We start from the raw sequence: 16,336 nt of genomic DNA on the forward strand, positions 1-16,336 counted from the left end.
TAAGAGGGTACAATAATCTAGTGTGAATAGACGATGTATTATCTATTATGTAGGTAATTCAAATCCCTATGACTGCTCTAATAGTATACATCCCTAGGCGGATGGCATATGACGGTGATACCGGCGGTGTTTTCTGGTATGGCATCCGTGGCCGCTCAACCAATGTTCTCTTCCATTTCAGCATTTTAAATATTGACAGAGAGTTTGGTGATGTTGATTTGAGACTGGCGCTTCAGCTTGCTTGTAAGGCTCGGAACTTGCAAACTGGATACCGAAAAAAGCAATTCGGATAAAGAAGAATGCTTGAAGGCAGTAGCTCAGTGGGTAAAGCTTTAGAAAGCAACGTGAAAACTCAGTCCCGCATTGGAAACCTATAACGACGTATACTTATGTTGGTGGTGGCTTCGGTACGATTATTATAGTGCCTGTCTCTCTTTCTTCATCAACGGGCTTCGCTTCGGTAGGCTGCGGTGGATGGTCGATCACTATAGCTAAAAGGAAGTTGTAAGATCTGCGTCATGTATTGTTCTGGTGAAATCGGAACATACTAGGCATTGTTGGCGATTTGAATCAAACGCAGCGGTGACTTTGATATGGTCAAGGCGTTGTTGGGAGACGATTTTGCTAGATATCAAGGCCAGTGACTCAAATAAATATGTATAAAGATTGTAATGTGATTAAAAAGCTGGAGATTCAGCCCTCTTATATATCTAGACTTTACCCCCCCTGTCTCTATCTTTTTGTGTTTAGAAGGGGGGGGTTCATCACTATAGCAGGGATTTCTGCAACTAAATGTCACATCTTGCTCGAAGCTAACGCTCAACAGAAAAGAAAAAGAAAAGAAAGAAAAATACGTGTTCACCACTTCAAGGCAGGGGTAGATATCCCAGCAAGCAAGAGTATAATAAGTCCAGTAGGCAATGTGAGCGATGGAGTTGCTGCCGCATAGTCCACATATTATTGAGGCGAAAACCCCAGTCTAAACTACTAATACTCTGCCCCTTTATAAGTGCCGGGTGACACTAATTCGGCGCGAGGACCCATGTCAAGAGTGGATAAATCCAAATCCTTCGCTTCAACATTTGAGTCAATAGTATTACTATCAGTACCGTGAATTCTACCGAACGGTCTTGGTAATAGTGGCTGCTAACTAGACACAGAAAATATACTGCTACCGTTAAAAGAACGTGGGCAGCCCGAGCAGGCTTAGGTTACTTCGGCATTAGATGGATGAATGACACGACATAAGCTACTTAACGTTGGATAATAATGCGCCTTTCATATAGTAGCGGCAGCTTCTTACCCGCTATAGTATTCCATTTCAACGCCTGCTGCCTACAGCATACACACAAAGAGAGAGCTAAAGTTCCAAAGAGAGCGTTGTTGAGGGATAAGGAAAGAACGAAGATATGTATTCCAATTACTCACAAGATAGCTCCTACAAGTATGAACATAAGCGTTGCATAAAAAGGATACGGTACCATAAGCCAATGCATAATCCTCGAACTCCAGAGCCCCAGAAAGCTTACAAGGAGTATTTAAATTTAAGCGCCACGTTTCATGCTTCATCCATTCCATCCAATGATTCTAACTAGGTACAGCAAATCCAGGCATGTGATTCGGCAAGGTGCATTAAGCAACAAAGTTCACCGGAGAGCGGGGCCGAAAGGAACTGGGCTCCGCTCTCTGACAGCTGCTCCCTGTCACTCTGTGGAATAAACGTGGCTATCCGGATCACTGCTGCCGACTTTCGTGTGTACTCCGCAGTCTAGAATTCATCAGCCGCCGCATAGGATTGGCGCAGAGAGAGGCTAGGTCCTCGAATCTCATCTCACCTTGTTTATCCGAATCTGACTCTATCTAGCTTAGAGACAATCCAGGGGTGGTCCAGGTGATGTTCATGCCGGCAAACATGATGCTATAGATAGAAGCTGCAAAAGCACTAACCTATATGTTTCTATGTCTTAGCTTCTTCGGCAGCCCACTCCTCTTCCGAAAAGTGGTACCATTGAGAGAGGCCAGTGAAAACAGCCCAAACTTCTGTAGTAAGAAGGAGATGAATGAACTCAGTCCACAAATAATTCATGGCTGACGTCCAAGAGAGGCCGCTCAGCAGGTTTGTTTGGCATATATCTTCGCAGGGTAAGCCATTTCGCAAGCAGAACGCCCGGGCCACTAGACGTAGGGCTGTTGCATCATAAGGAGTCATTAGGAGCCGTGTTATCGAATTAGACAGCATGTGCGACGCCAGGAGCGCTGGTATTTGTGTGAGAAGCGTATCCAGGTATGTAGGTTGAGAGCTGATAGAGGCCCTCGAGTCCGTATTAGCAACGCTTGGCCTTAATTCGGCACTCCATAAGCCCTGAGGTGCATCAGTCGATTCGGTTGCCTCCACATCAAAGCTGATAAGAGTGGCCCTTATGCCATCATTGTCCTCTTCATCGCTCCCATAATCATCCCCTCTCGCCGAAAATATACTTGGCCTACGCACAGCATCTGCATTGCTAGTGTCAGTTGGGAGTTGGCTCTCCACAGGCGCAACAGGCGTTCCTCCTTCATTAGAATGGATCTCGCTAGTAGCCTCGTTTGCGAAAGATTGTGATATCGACGGTGGAGCTTGAGGGATTGTTTTGCCATGAAATACGGTGCTCGGCAGGCGCTTGAAAGTCTCAGCCCATATATGTGGCTTCCAATCGCGAACCATTCTTTGAGTCATGACAAAGACGAGGAATGGGGCATTACATATGAGCAGACCGCCTAGCCATTGCAAAACCGAAGAAACTCCAAAGCCTTCAAGAGGAGGTGGGGCAACGATGGGCGACGATTCTGTAAAAGGAATGAAAAAGGACGGGCTGGGTAGCCATTGGTGGCTCGGTATTAGGCCAAGCCTTTGTAGTGATATATGTAACTCTAAGTGAACGCGAATGTACGACCAGGCTTCGTGGACACTGAGATGAACAGTCAGTAACCTTGCGAGGCATGCTATTGTGAAGAGCGCAATGGGACTTACAAACGCCTGGCACCAAGCTTTTCTTGTTCGCCAAGCCAAAGCCGGGCGACTGAGAACTCAATGTAGTTCGACAAAAGGTTTGCCGGAGCGCCAGGGAAGATATCTCTAGAAAATGAGAAATCGCGACGCGCCTGCTGATAAAGCTCCCAAAACGGGATCTTGGAGTATCGTTTATAGATCTATGAATATCAGATTAGTATGCATAGATACAGTCCGTCATTTAGAGAGGCTCCTCACCAGAATCCGGTCTCTAAGGCCGTTGATACCAAAAACTCCAACCGCTTCCACGCAGCGTTTTGCTGATGATGCCAATTTAAGGCCAATAGCTTCTTCGTACATACCATGCCGTCTCTGCAAGTCTACTTCAGGGCCCGGATTTTCGGGCTCTGCGATGCCGATGATAAACATCACCTGGTTGTGTGATCTGATGATGTCTCTGTTGATCCTCATGGTGTCGGGATTGACTGGACGCCCGCCATGGTCGTACTGCTGGGTTGGAACCCGCGAGTCATCTTCACCTTCGCCCTGAACTACATCATCATATGGCGAACGGCCCTAGCAATGTTAGCAATGATACGTCTGAGATGGGCTTTATCATCTCATACCAGGGCCTGCGCCATAAGCGGGCCTTGCATCCCCATAGCGAATAGCTTCAGAAGCAAAGCAGCTTCTCACCATGGCAACTCACGCAGGCATGCTCTGCGGATGTCAAGTTTGAGATGGAGCGCAAGACTATTGGGCCGCGCGCTTTACCCTCCGTCATCCTCTCCTTCTTTGCTCCGGCGCAACACCAATGCGTAGCTACCCATGACGGGCAAGTGGAGTGGAGTGTACCGGGGGCGTCGGATAAACAGTGGATGATACTTGGGAGCCGCTTGCATTGGCTTGCGCTAGTGGAACAAGCATGCAGCAATTTCTTATCGTTATCCTTATCGGCATACAGGTCAAAAAATTCATGGACTGGCGCATATCCTTCCAGATTTCTTAACACGAGGAGTGACGAAGCGAACATGGCGACAAAACAGCCATTGAAGACGACATTCGACGTCGAGCGTGTCATACGGCCGATCTATACCGGAGGCTCTGTTGCGATTGACAACAAAGCGCAAATTTTAGCAACGACTTTGGGCGAAGATGCGATCCTCACGAATCCCTCCAATGGCAAACATCTAGCACAGATTGAGGGCGTAAGTGATGCCCCGCGAGTCTGCAAAATTGAATGAACGAAAAAGCTAATTGAGACAAAGGATGGAGAAGCTATTTCGACGTTGACACGTTCGTAAAACTTATATGTCATTGACGGAGAGCAAATATTAACACTCGTCTAGTAACGCCGTCTGGTTCCCATCTTATCATTTGTTCGCGATCATTGTCTATGAGAATCTTCACGCTCAAATGGTCCTCGGAAGGCGATTCGATCGAAGCATCACTAGCGCGTACACTAAAGCCTCACACAACTCCAGTCATCGTTATCGCGGTTGATCGCACCGGCACTCTCCTTGCGACCGGCGGAACCGATGGTGTAATAAAGGTTTGGGACATTGGCGGTGGCTATGTTACACATACTTTCCGTGGACCGTCAGTATTAGTTTCTGCGCTGCGCTTTTTTGAGGTCGCAGCACGATCCGCGTCGAACCGCAATTCCAAAGGAGCGAAGAGCCAGCCCAAGGCAGCAGACGAAGAGGACGAGGAAGAGACAGACAATGCCACAACCACAAACTTCCGACTGGCTTCGGGTAGCCAAGACGGAAAGGTGCGAATTTGGGACTTGAATAAGAGGAGCTGCATCGCAAATTTGGATTCTCATGTGTCTGATGTACAAGCAATTGACTACTCGCCAACACAGCATGCCATTGTTACGGCTAGCAGAGACAAGACTCTCATTTGGTGGGATGCGAAGTCGTGGAAGATTCGAAAAGTCGTTCCATGTCTCGAGCTTGTGGAAGCCGCAGGCTTCTTGGATGATGGAAACCTCACCTACTCTGCTGGAGCAAATGGATGTCTTCGCATCTGGGATACCGACAAGGGTGCCGAGCTGACCCCGAAGCAATCTGCAAAGAGCGAAGAAGAAGGAATCGTTGCCGGTATTTATCGACCAGAGCTTCCTTTCATTCTTCTAGTCCAGGTCGATCATACATTGGCTCTGTATGAGTTGGCGTCGAAAGCTTCAACAACAACCTTTGCCACACCTGAGCCTTTCCGTCGGATATCTGGTACTCATGACGAAATCATCGACATGGCCTATCTCCTACCTGACCACTCCATACTTTCTCTAGCAACAAATTCAGAAGATGTACGATTGGTGTCTGTAGCTGAGTCCAAACAAGATGCGTCAGAGATGACATGGACAAAATCAGAGACTCCATACTTTGGTCAAGATGTGGCCCTCCTACGAGGACACGACGACATTGTGATTGCTCTAGATGTCGACTGGTCCGGACACTGGGTTGCCACTGGAGCCAAAGACAATACTGCAAAGCTATGGAGAATCGACCCTGCCAATAATTCTCATATTTGCTGGGCCACTTTTTCAGGCCATGCAGAGTCGCTTGGCGCTGTGGCTTTACCTCGCACTCTTCCCGCTGAAGGCTCGGCGGCGCGAACTGACCCTCTCAACCATCCTCCGCCTTTCCTAATCACTGGATCACAAGACCAAACAATCAAGAAGTGGGAAATTCCCCGAACTCCCCAGCAACGGGATCAAAAAACGAATGCGAGATCTGCTTTCACAAGAAAAGCCCATGACAAAGACATCAATGCAATTACTGTGCATCATGCGGGTCAGCTCTTTGCGTCTGCTTCACAAGATAAGACAGTCAAGGTGTGGTCTGTAGAAGAAGGAGAAGTTCAAGGTATTCTTCGCGGCCACAAGCGAGGAGTATGGACGGTCCAATTCTCTCCAGCTCATATGCCAGCCTTGCAAGGCGAGGATGGCCCCATCACAGGCAAGGGCGTCGTCTTGACAGGCAGCGGTGATAAAAGCATCAAGCTCTGGAACCTTGCGGATTATGCCTGCATCCGTACCTTCGAGGGCCATTCTAACAGCGTGCTCAAAGTAGCTTGGCTTAGCATGGCATCGCGTCCAGAGCAATCGAAAGGATTGGTTCAGTTCGCCAGTGCGGGTGGCGATGGGCTCGTCAAGATTTGGAATGCAAACTCTGGAGAAGCTGAGTGTACTTTGGATAACCATGAAGACCGGGTTTGGGCCTTGGCTGTACACCCAGATACCAATGCTGTGGTCTCTGGCAGTGGTGATTCTACAGTTACATTCTGGAAAGACACAACGTCCGAAACCCAGGCGGCAGCATCTCAAGCGGCGCTGAAGCTCATCGAGCAAGAACAAGAGCTCGAGAACCATATGCACGCTGGGTCTTACAGAGAAGCCATCACTCTGGCCCTGCAGCTGAATCACCCTGGCCGTTTACTCAGCCTTTTTACCTCTGTTGTAACGACGAGCAAGCCCGAGCAGGGCAGTCTGTGCGGCATCAAGGCCGTGGACCAAGTACTGGCAACACTTTCCGATGATCAGATATACCTGCTGCTATTAAGATTGCGGGACTGGAACACGAACGCTCGTACAGCCCCCGTAGCGCAGCGTATATTACGGACGCTGATCAAGAGCTATCCGGCCTCTAAATTTTCCAACTTGCAAGTCAAGGGCTCACGAGGAGAAAAGAGCTTGAAAGATGTCCTGCATGGCCTACGAGTGTATACGGAAAGACACTACAAACGCATGGAGGAGTTGGTGGATGAGAGTTATCTGGTAGAGTATACTCTGCAAGAAATGGACAGCCTCGCTCCCACGCTCCAGGGCGATGTATCCTCGAGTACGGATACTATCATGATTGGCTAAAGGTTTTATATGGAGAAAACGTTATACCTTAGAAAGGCCTCTGTCTCTGTGCGTCTCTCTCTACTAATATGGGGAGTGTCTGAATGACTGGCTGAGGAGATGTGGGGAAATATTTGTGAAATTATCATATATAGCGCAAAGGTTAGATAAAAAACAGTAATACACACAATGTATATATAGGTACCTATTATGGATGCATCGATGATCGAATCTACTTGAATATTGTCACGCTCGAAGCCCAACAGGACAGAACTGTCAGTAGAACATACCTCGGCATAGTGAAATACATTAATATACCGATGTATTTTATTTCAAAAAAAAAAAAAAAAAAAAAAGAAAAGGAAGAAAAGGAAGAAAAAAAATAAAAACAAAAATAACAATAACTTATTACAGGTTAAGTTTTTTTTTTTTTAATTTTATAAATTCCCATTCAGCTGTCCACAAAGTGAAACGTCTTCAGGTTATGCACGCAAGGCCGTCCTCTAATACATGGCCCAGGCTGCACCGCTGCTGCACACTTGACCCACTGCGAATTTCCACCGCAGCCTTGCCAAGCACTTTGCGCCAAACTCAACTTCATATACCAAAACTTCCGGCGCCATTGCTCTTCTCCAGACTCATCGCTGCTCGCAATTCTCGCGTTTCAGTAAGCCATGTCGAAACGACAAGCTTCAGAAGCTCTGGACGAGCTCCAGGACATTGCGTCTCCCTCGTCCAAGCGCTCTCGAATGGGCGACTTCGACTCACCCCTCGCGAACAGCCACGACGAAGCGCAGAGCCTCGAGCAGGACGGAGAGAGAAGAAATGGAGACGAAGAGGATGCAGATAGCGACGACTACGATGAGGGGGATGACGAATCACCCATGGTGGCTCCTCAGCGCCAAAAGGGACCAGCAGACGGATACGACGACCTCTATCTCGACACCATCGACCGCAACGTGCTCGATTTTGACTTTGAGAAGCTGTGCTCCATCTCCCTCTCCAACATAAACGTCTACGCATGTCTCGTGTGTGGGAAGTACTTCCAAGGCCGCGGCGTAAAGTCACACGCCTACTTCCACTCCCTGGACGAGGACCACCACGTCTTCATCAACCTCGAAACGCAAAAGGTCTACGTCCTGCCCGACGGCTACGAGGTCAAGAGCAAGTCGCTCGACGACATCAAATACGTATCCGACCCGCGGTATACCAAAAACGAGGTCATTCAGCTGGACCGTCGCGCCAACCACGTCAGCTGGACGCTCGACGGCAAGGAGTACACGCCGGGCTTTGTCGGCATCAACAACATCAAAGAGAACGACTACCTCAACGTGGTGGTGCAGGCGCTGTCACATGTCTCCCCGCTGCGGAATTATTTGCTGCTGGAGGACTTTTCTAAGAAATCAGAAATCGTCAAGAGGTGCAGTATCCTCTTCCGCAAAATCTGGAACCCGCGCGCCTTCAAGTCACACGTCTCGCCTCACGAACTGCTCCAGGAGATCGCCCTCCTCTCCAACAAACGCTTCACGCTCACGAACCAATCAGACCCCGTCGAGTTTCTCTCTTGGTTCCTCAACAACCTCCATCTCGGCCTCGGAGGCAGCAAGACAAAGCCGGGAAGCTCCATGATCCAGCGCACTTTCCAAGGCAAGCTCAAGGTCGAGTCTCAGGCCATCACCGCTCGAGCAGACGCAGGAGATCGTCTGCGCTTTGAGGAGGCTGGCGAAGTCAAAGTCGACATCGTGCGCTTCCTTTTCTTGACGCTCGACCTGCCGTCAGCACCGCTGTTCCAGGACGAGCTGGAGAAGAACATCATCCCACAGGTCCCTCTTAGCACCATCCTAAGCAAATACGACGGCAAGCGGGCTCAGGAGCATCACGCACAGCGAAAGCGCTACCGCCTGCTACATCCTCTCCCGCCGTATCTGATATTCCATGTCAAACGCTTCTCCCAGAACAAGTTCGTCGCAGAGCGCAACCCCACAATCGTTACCTTTGACGCAAGGAATCTCGACGTTTCGCCGTATGTGGAGCCTAACCCGAATGAGTGGCCCGTGGGCGAGCCGATATGGTACGACCTCGTAGCCAACGTCGTTCACGAGGCAGTCCGCAAGAGAGATGACGTCGCGGACAGCGGCGAGGAGAAGAAGACGTGGAAGGTCCAGATCAAGGACAAGGCCACCGGCGAGTGGGTCGTCTGCCAGGACTTGTTTGTTGACAAGGTACAGAGCGAGCTGCTGTATCTTGGAGAGACATATCTACAGATCTGGGAGCGGAGGAAAGTGCCCGCCAAGGGGAAAGGAAAAGCGTGAAGGATTTGAGCATTTGTACAAATTTAGTTATACCACATAATACCGGCGTCGCGTCAAAATTGTAAAGGCAACAAGGGGCCCAGCAGAAAACGAATAGACTTGATACTTGCAGAGCGAACGAGCCTGCATAAGAGCATCTTTATTTCATCCTTTCTTGTCCTTTTTATTGTTTTCTCTTTCTCTTCAAGCACAGAGCGCCGTTTGAGAATCGTCGGCATGGCCAGTTTCCTTATATCAATCGAGGTCATTTAAACCATACTATAGTACATTATCCACAAGTAACAACAAAAAAAAAAAAAAACCCAGCCCTTTCCGCCTACCATTTTCCAGGTAGAGCAAAATCCAGTTTGTCTCCCAGTGTACATCCCGGAAATTTCCATTCGCGAAATAATTCACACGAGACACTACCGCACCCATAAAAGAGAAGGTGGAAAACAAAAAAGCTGAAAAAGTGAAGCCAATAAGAAAACAGGACGTACGGGAAAACCAGGAAGCGACGATAAACACGTTACGGAACTGCAACATTACCCAAGCGCTCTGCCCGGTAGTGTACAAATAACAAGAGGAAAACCTTCATAGCCGATAAAAGGACGACGAAACAGCCGGGCACAGGTTCGGCGGCTCAATGAGACAGGATGGCAAGGGTGTGCGGGCCCTTGATGACGGATGGTTTTTTTTTCTTTATTCGAAGCTCTGCTTAGATGAATTATTTGTGTGCCGCTTATCGCCCTGGTGTTGACTGGCTTTCTCGCGGCGCTGTTCGTCGATGGCAGTTCGTTGCTGAATGCTAGAATCGTGCGACTTAAACTCGAGACGAGTGTTCGCCGGGAAGTTGAGTACCTGCTTCATGGTCTCGCTACAGCGGCAATAACGCGTCAGTCTACCAAACCATGTATAACAAATACCACGGGGGGTGGGATAGCCTCAAACGTACCGAATCTTGAGCACGCGACCGCCGTCGGTTCTGGTCCAAATGCTCAAAATGTCCTCGCCATTACGCATACTCAGCACAGCACCACACACGTCCTCCCCGGCATCGCCGAATTGGTCGCCAACGAGAGAAAGCAGCAGATCCTCCCAGTAGCGATCAGCCACACCCTTCTTCAGGCGAACGACCCACTTGCCTCCTTTCCGGTTCACTTCATCCTCCCATATCGGCCGGATATCCTTTTTGAAAAGGTGGTAATCGGACACGACGGGCAGGCTTGATGGCCGCTTGAGGTGCGAGTAGATCTGCCAGAACTCCTCCGCTGACCGCACCGTAGCGATCCCGTGCAGTGTATTCTCATATTCGATGAAACCGTGCGCCTTCGAGATCGGGGGTCTGTACCAGAAAGACCATGCATCTTTCAGCATGTGAATCTGTGTGGCCCCGGCCGGGGGTTCCGACACCTTCGTCTCGGAGATAGGCGCCATGTTAGGCGGCCTAGCTACAGGCTTTGCGGCGTCCTTGGAGGCGGCTTGCTTCGCGACGGCTGAGCCCATGGCACTATCAAAAGGGTTCCCGCCGGACTTTGGTGTTTTGGCTGAGCCAAAAGAGCCAAACGAAGCAAAAGCCCCTGAGCCCAGGCCAAAGGCGCTGGAAGCTCCCCCCGTTGGAGATACCAGCCCGCTGCCTGGAGTAGTGTTGAAAGATTTGCCATGCGACGACTTCACCGTGGCGCTGCGGGAACCGGATTCACCTCCCCCCAAGCCATTGGCGCCATTGGACGGCGTGGTCAAGGAGAGCTTTGACGAGCTGGACATTGGCACGTTAGTCAGAAACAGCTGCGCCGTGGAGGCGACGTATAGGGTCATCATACTTGGTTCGACGAGTCCATAGATTCTCCATTAAGCCTTGTTCGTGCTATCGACTTTGATCTTGATGCTCGTGATGCGGGGAGGTGGAGGGACGCCTCGCTCGGGGAAAGATTTTCGAGGGTCAGGCGGAAGTCGAGAAGCGTCGCTGGATGGGGCGTGGCAAAGGGCGATGATGCGTATCTCGGTGCGCTCAATGGCGGTGCTCGGAACTCTTGGTAAGGACGTGGAAAATTGTAGATTTTGCGATGCGAAAGGGAGCGAGAGAGGGAGGGGGCCCTTGAAAAAGCTGGCGAGTGCAACGGCGACGGAGGGGTTTCGAAGAGACGGTCGCGAGAGGGAGACGAAGGTTGGATGCTGATGGTAGAGATGTGAGAGTAGTGATGACGGATATTGCGCGATGTTTTGAAGAAAAGTTGCTCGAAGTTGGGGAGAATTATGTAGTGAGGTTGTGGATCTTTGGGGTTCTTGAGGTCGAAGAATTCTGCGTGACATCGACATTTGCTGAAATTTACGAGTGCTAGCAGGTACATGCCGGCCGTACCCAGCCAGCGGTTACGGGTTACGGTTAGCGGCTGGACAGAAGCCCTCCCTTTGCTCTTTCGGGGGAATCTCATTGGGGGGAATCCACCTTCAGGCCCTTGGAGCCGGAACCGACAGCGCCTGCAACTGCAGCAGAAATCCAATGCTGTTCTCTGCGCCAAGCAGCTACTGTGCACATATCAATAGAGAGAGCAGCATGCACTGCGGCCACGCGTTGCAGTGGGCGGCATTAGTCTTGTTACGATGCATTGATGTCTTCTTATTTTGATCCTTTCCAGTGCCTGGTGGTTGGATGCAGGAGAAAGCCGAAGATAGTGCTACCTACTTGATGCACGCGGAGCACGCTAAGCTCGCTACAAGGAAAAAAAAGTCGATGGCGTTGTATTGCAGAGCGCGTCATATGCTATCGTCTGGTGCATGCATCTACATAGTAGTACCTAGTACATGTACATGACCGCATATTGGCCCGATGGCTACCCATTGGGCAAAATAAGGTCTCACCGAGCAATTAACATTAAATTCAGGTGCTTCGTTTGCATGGAATCACAATTTGAAGAATAGCACATTAGCAAGAGTGATGACGCTGCTGGCATTGCCAATTGCATTCAAGTGCCTGGCCAATGTCTCAGCCTCTCCATTCTTGCTGATGGACGCAATAGTATTGGCCATTGGCAGATCACCAGCTTGCTGACTGCCGATTGGATCCTCCTGCAGCCTGGTCTGAAAGAGCCAAAGACAAGTTATATGACGGTGCTTTAAAATCTCCGCGGAGGCGGTCAGGTATTGCATTTACCATTGAGAATACTCTCCATTGCGATTCTCGAGGCGGGGACGAGGGAGAGATAAAAAGACATACACGTAGATAAAGGTTTCTCGAGCACCGTTTGTCAGCACAGATTCTACAGCAGCCGGGAGTGGGGGATTAGAGCTACTGTAATGTACCTACCTATACTACTGAGATATGTCTAAGAGCATGAGAAACCGCATAGGATAGTACCGGATCTTGGACATTTTGTCTACTTGATGGATTTGAGGGCTTATACTAAGCCCATGATGTTACACGAGACTCCGAGCGCCGCATCAATACTAAGCCGAGCTTTTTTATCCAATGCAACGGTATGATTCTAGAAGGTGCAGAGAACTTTGTATCCAAGGAACGGGGCGGTACCTATCTTGCTGCGCGCTTCTCTTATCGCCCCTCAGCGAAACCGATAAGAACCGATAAGCCCAAAAATTTCTGCGGCGCGAGCAAAGCTTCCCGCAGCCAGCGGATCAACCCATCTTTGCGACATCGTCCATTGAGCAACAATTTTCACAATGGCTCCCTCCAAGACACGGACGATCAAGAACAAGCATGCTGGGCCAAAAGGCGGCTCCAGCGCACCTGCAAAGGGCGGCGCAAAGCGATCGACCACCGATGGTGTCTCCAAGTCCAAGTCCAAGAAGCCCAAGGGTCCCGTCGTGTCGCAGCAAGTGAAGGAGAAGAACCGCGCCTTACTGATGAAGAGGCCGAAGAAGAAGACCTACACGGCTGAAGAGCTGGGAATTCCGACGCTGAATATGATTACGCCAATTGGCGTTGAAAAGCCCAAGGGCAAGAAGAAGGGCAAGGTGTTTGTGGACGACAAGGTGCGTTCTGCCTCAGGATGAGAATCGAGTCCTGCAACATTGCTCGATTGCTAACATGTGCACTTAGGAGAGCATGACAACAATTCTATCTCTTGTCCAAGCCGAGAAGGAAGGCCACATTGAATCGAAAATGATCAAGGCCCGACAGATGGAGGAAATCCGCGAGGCTAGGAAGGTAGAGGCTGAGAAGAAGGCGGCAGAAAAGAAGGCGATGCTGGAGGATACCAAAGAATCCCTGAGGAAGAAGAGAAAGAGAAAGAATGACGGCAAAGAGGACAACATGAAGAGTATATCATTGACTGGCACAAAGGCGAACAAGGCTTCGAAGAAGAGGGTCTCGTTTGCCTGAGAGACGGGATGAGGAGAGAGCTATTGACATGTACATTTGCATCGACTTGTATTTTCTTTCTTCTGGCGCATGGAGTTGGGGCATACCATAAACAGCGATACTATGGGAGAACATTTGCTTGACAAAAGCATTTACAGTCTACCTAATCAACAATGCCAAAAAATCAAGATCACCATAATAATAAGATGGTGTTTGTCTTGTCTTTTAGAAAAAAAGAAAAAAAAAAGACCAGGTATAAAAGTCGCTGAAGGTCTTAGCCACGTGAAGTAGTGCACTCATCATATTCTATCCCAGCTAATCTATTAAATTCAACAATGCATCTCGTTTGAGAGTGCTCTATGCCACATTATAATATCTATGTGAAAACAAAAAGAGAAAAGAAAGAAAGAAACCGTTACTAATTCCGTACGATATTCATTTTACGCCTCATTGGATTGTAATCAGAACCCGCAAATGCTTTGTTTCTAGGGGGGTAGTCCATGGGCGTTAAATTGTCAAGGTCAGTTTTGAAAGCCAAATAGTTGAGAAAATTGCACACCTGCGTATTCATGTTAGCGGTTTTAAGCATCCGAATCATCCTGAAAATACATACCGGGCGAGTGTTCCAGCGAGATCCGCCAGTCTCGAACCAGCATAAGTGGCCACCGAGGGAAGTTGTGATGAGAATTGTATTGGGGTTCTGGCGGAATTCCTCATATGGGATTGCTTCTTTGACCGCAATCTAATAAAACCTGTTAACTAAACAAGCGATTGTATTCCACAAAGGTAATACGTACAGGATCGTCAGTGGCAGAAATTGCCAAAAATGGTATCTTGATTGACAATATGGCATCAGACGAAGAAGCATCTCGATAATAAGCAGATTCAGTGGGGTATCCCCATGTTGGGCATCTAAATAAATGTCAGCATGCGTGGAACGGTGCTGGTACATGTATAAAAACTTACTGAACTTCCCGGTCAAACTCGTTCAAGTAGGTCGTATTGGCCACAGCCGCCAGATCTAAGTTGGAATACTGTTTGAGCTCCTTTTTATGCCTCTCAATCAGAGCTTTCATTGTAGCTGTAATGACTTAGGACCTGGTATTATACAAACAGGAGCTGCGGAACTTACTGCCCATGACTCTAAGGTAAAGCTCTTTGCCTATCAGGTTGCTTGCCATTGTTTTGCTGGCAACGTCGAGATTGAAGGGATTTGAGCAGGCGATAGCACCTTTGAGAAGACAGTCAGAGCCCTCCTCGCCACAGTACTAATCAAGGATAGTCAGCCAGAGTGTTTCCCACTTTCAAATAGCAATGCAGTAATGTCATGTATAATGAGGCGAAAGATCAGAACCGCAGCCTTGAAACACGTACGTTGGTCAAAATATTGGCACCAAGTGAAAAACCAAGGCCAAATAGCGGGCGATTGGGAAACTTCTTTTTAAGCCACCTCACCATCTATATTTTTGTTCAACTCGTTAGACAAAAAAAAAAAGTTCAATCTTGCGCATCATATGTTAAGCCGCTTACCTGCCGCGTATCCCATGTTGCGCGTGCGTTGTATAAGATGCCACTGGTGATCTTGCTACCTGCGCAACCTCGAGAATTCACCACACATATCTCCCACCCCTGTTCGGGGAGAGGAGCAATTGCATGCCTCAAGTAGACCTCATGAGAGCCACCTGAAAGACCATGCAGAACTACCAGCATTGGCTTGCTATCATCCGAGCCTAGGCTGTCGAATTCTTCGTCAGAGTAGTAAACGGTACGGGGTGGTAAGTCTTCGCTTCGACCATCATGAGGCTTAACGACAAAGTCAACGGCAAACGATCCATGATAAGCTTCATGCTCGGCCTGGAAGATCTTGCGCTTGTAATAAATTGATGGCCCATGTGGCTTCGTCGCCGTCCACATCGTCTGTAAATGGCCATTGAACAATAGCGGGTTCAGGTAGCAGGGCGGCGTGCTTGCCTCGCAAATCTTGAGGAGATCCGTCTCGCTGCCATCCTTTTGCTTGATTGCTCTCGGCGTTGGCGCATGAGTGAACTCAATCTTGGCCTTGCCAATCCACTCCATAACGGCTAGCGGGAGTCGATTATAAGAAGCCAAAGCGAAACTCAGCGAAAGTACAGGGACACGATGAAACGAGCGACGACGGCGATTCAGCACAGAATTCAGACGGCAGCCAGCAAAACCAGTGAAACGACAGAGAATGAAACCTTTGATTTATTGTCTAAACTGGAATGCGCACAGACAAAAGGGAAAAACTGGCCCTCAAGTTGACAAAGGTTTCACATGGAACATGGAAACTTCCGCGACCCCGAATCCCGTGACAGGTACTTCGTAGAGAGTGGAAAGCAAGGCAAGAACTTGGTGGGCTGGCGAGTACAAGCACGAGCACGCTGCACAAGATACTGCGTGCTGCTTTCAGGTGTGTGTCCCTTCACGGAGTACTGTCTCAAAAATAGCACAGCCGCGGCTCGCCAAAAAAAAAAGGTGCCTCGGAAGATGGTGGGCCTGCTCTTTGATAAGTAGAGAACTGCCAAGTAGTACATAGTACTATTAATAGGCCCGACACGCCCAGTACATACTAACCAGCTCTGCGTAATCAATGAAAAAGCTGTGATCTGGAGTGTACGATATTACAGAATAGATGCGTCGTATTACATCTCGCATAATCTAGTCCGATCTTGGTTTCTTCCCCCGGTCAGCGCGGGTTATATACTAGTTCTGAAGGGTTGCTGGTTCCAAGCGAACGACTGAGTCTCGTTCTAGGTACTTTAGTTACCTCACTATTATAGCGTCTGGCGTCAGTTATGTTGCGTTCAGAGGGTCCAGACAGAAACCAAGTGGTGGCAGTCGTTGTAAAACGTCCTTTAGCGGCC

At 49.1% G+C, this 16,336-nt stretch overlaps 6 protein-coding genes across 6 annotated transcripts; 3 read left to right on the plus strand and 3 right to left on the minus strand.

Annotated features, from left to right (window-relative positions):
* Window positions 1-1,379: 1,379 nt before the first annotated feature.
* On the minus strand, window positions 1,380-3,805 carry TrAFT101_008779 (uncharacterized protein). The gene is made up of 4 exons (XM_024899883.2): window positions 3,616-3,805; window positions 3,248-3,565; window positions 3,011-3,189; window positions 1,380-2,948 (listed from the first exon to the last, which is right to left on the minus strand). The coding sequence occupies exons 1-4, from the start codon at window positions 3,649-3,651 to the stop codon at window positions 1,958-1,960; spliced, it is 1,524 nt and encodes a 507-aa protein (XP_024761795.1). The 5' UTR covers window positions 3,652-3,805; the 3' UTR covers window positions 1,380-1,957.
* Window positions 3,806-3,993: 188 nt separating this feature from the next.
* Window positions 3,994-7,037, plus strand: TrAFT101_008780 (uncharacterized protein). The gene is made up of 3 exons (XM_024899884.2): window positions 3,994-4,197; window positions 4,258-4,285; window positions 4,339-7,037. The coding sequence occupies exons 1-3, from the start codon at window positions 4,021-4,023 to the stop codon at window positions 6,861-6,863; spliced, it is 2,730 nt and encodes a 909-aa protein (XP_024761794.2). The 5' UTR covers window positions 3,994-4,020; the 3' UTR covers window positions 6,864-7,037.
* Window positions 7,038-7,410: 373 nt separating this feature from the next.
* On the plus strand, window positions 7,411-9,833 carry TrAFT101_008781 (uncharacterized protein). The gene has a single exon (XM_024905341.2). It carries the CDS (start codon window positions 7,517-7,519, stop codon window positions 9,152-9,154), a length of 1,638 nt encoding a protein of 545 aa, XP_024761793.2. The 5' UTR covers window positions 7,411-7,516; the 3' UTR covers window positions 9,155-9,833.
* TrAFT101_008782 (uncharacterized protein) lies at window positions 8,947-11,450 on the minus strand. Its single transcript, XM_024899905.2, has 4 exons — window positions 10,957-11,450; window positions 10,089-10,892; window positions 9,634-10,010; window positions 8,947-9,382 (listed from the first exon to the last, which is right to left on the minus strand). Exons 1-3 carry the CDS (start codon window positions 10,983-10,985, stop codon window positions 9,836-9,838), a joined length of 1,008 nt encoding a protein of 335 aa, XP_024761792.1. The 5' UTR covers window positions 10,986-11,450; the 3' UTR covers window positions 8,947-9,382; window positions 9,634-9,835.
* Window positions 11,451-12,761: 1,311 nt separating this feature from the next.
* On the plus strand, window positions 12,762-13,680 carry TrAFT101_008783 (uncharacterized protein). Its single transcript, XM_024906543.2, has 2 exons — window positions 12,762-13,123; window positions 13,191-13,680. The coding sequence occupies exons 1-2, from the start codon at window positions 12,812-12,814 to the stop codon at window positions 13,470-13,472; spliced, it is 594 nt and encodes a 197-aa protein (XP_024761790.1). The 5' UTR covers window positions 12,762-12,811; the 3' UTR covers window positions 13,473-13,680.
* A 72-nt stretch (window positions 13,681-13,752) lies between these two features.
* Window positions 13,753-16,161, minus strand: TrAFT101_008784 (uncharacterized protein). The gene is made up of 7 exons (XM_024902447.2): window positions 14,982-16,161; window positions 14,826-14,909; window positions 14,584-14,719; window positions 14,418-14,532; window positions 14,249-14,363; window positions 14,065-14,193; window positions 13,753-14,010 (listed from the first exon to the last, which is right to left on the minus strand). The coding sequence occupies exons 1-7, from the start codon at window positions 15,525-15,527 to the stop codon at window positions 13,870-13,872; spliced, it is 1,266 nt and encodes a 421-aa protein (XP_024761789.2). The 5' UTR covers window positions 15,528-16,161; the 3' UTR covers window positions 13,753-13,869.
* Window positions 16,162-16,336: the final 175 nt, after the last annotated feature.

Source organism: Trichoderma asperellum, chromosome 5 (genome assembly GCF_020647865.1).
Source record: "Trichoderma asperellum chromosome 5, complete sequence".
Taxonomy (NCBI): Eukaryota; Fungi; Ascomycota; class Sordariomycetes; order Hypocreales; family Hypocreaceae; genus Trichoderma; species Trichoderma asperellum.

Bases quoted from the DNA above. Each gene is read 5' to 3' on its own strand.
- TrAFT101_008779 (XM_024899883.2), bottom strand. From the start codon at position 3,651: ATGGGGATGCAAGGCCCGCTTATGGCGCAGGCCCTG. The intron at 3,190-3,247 runs GTGAGGAGCCTC...TGATATTCATAG, and splicing joins GCCTTAGAGACCGGATTCTG to ATCTATAAACGATACTCCAA. The intron at 2,949-3,010 runs GTAAGTCCCATT...TGTTCATCTCAG, and splicing joins AAGCTTGGTGCCAGGCGTTT to TGTCCACGAAGCCTGGTCGT.
- TrAFT101_008780 (XM_024899884.2), top strand. From the start codon at position 4,021: ATGGCGACAAAACAGCCATTGAAGACGACATTCGACGTCGAGCGTGTC. The intron at 4,198-4,257 runs GTAAGTGATGCC...ATTGAGACAAAG, and splicing joins ATCTAGCACAGATTGAGGGC to GATGGAGAAGCTATTTCGAC. The intron at 4,286-4,338 runs GTTCGTAAAACT...ACACTCGTCTAG, and splicing joins AGCTATTTCGACGTTGACAC to TAACGCCGTCTGGTTCCCAT.
- TrAFT101_008782 (XM_024899905.2), bottom strand. From the start codon at position 10,985: ATGGAGAATCTATGGACTCGTCGAACCAA. The intron at 10,893-10,956 runs GTATGATGACCC...GCCAATGTCCAG, and splicing joins CTATGGACTCGTCGAACCAA to CTCGTCAAAGCTCTCCTTGA. The intron at 10,011-10,088 runs GTACGTTTGAGG...TTGCCGCTGTAG, and splicing joins GGTCGCGTGCTCAAGATTCG to CGAGACCATGAAGCAGGTAC.
- TrAFT101_008783 (XM_024906543.2), top strand. From the start codon at position 12,812: ATGGCTCCCTCCAAGACACGGACGATCAAGAACAAGCATGCTGGGCCA. The intron at 13,124-13,190 runs GTGCGTTCTGCC...ATGTGCACTTAG, and splicing joins AGGTGTTTGTGGACGACAAG to GAGAGCATGACAACAATTCT.
- TrAFT101_008781 (XM_024905341.2), top strand. From the start codon at position 7,517: ATGTCGAAACGACAAGCTTCAGAAGCTCTGGACGAGCTCCAGGACATT.
- TrAFT101_008784 (XM_024902447.2), bottom strand. From the start codon at position 15,527: ATGGAGTGGATTGGCAAGGCCAAGATTGAGTTCACTCATGCGCCAACG. The intron at 14,910-14,981 runs GTAAGCGGCTTA...ACAAAAATATAG, and splicing joins CAACATGGGATACGCGGCAG to ATGGTGAGGTGGCTTAAAAA. The intron at 14,720-14,825 runs GTACGTGTTTCA...ATCCTTGATTAG, and splicing joins GTGCCAATATTTTGACCAAC to TACTGTGGCGAGGAGGGCTC.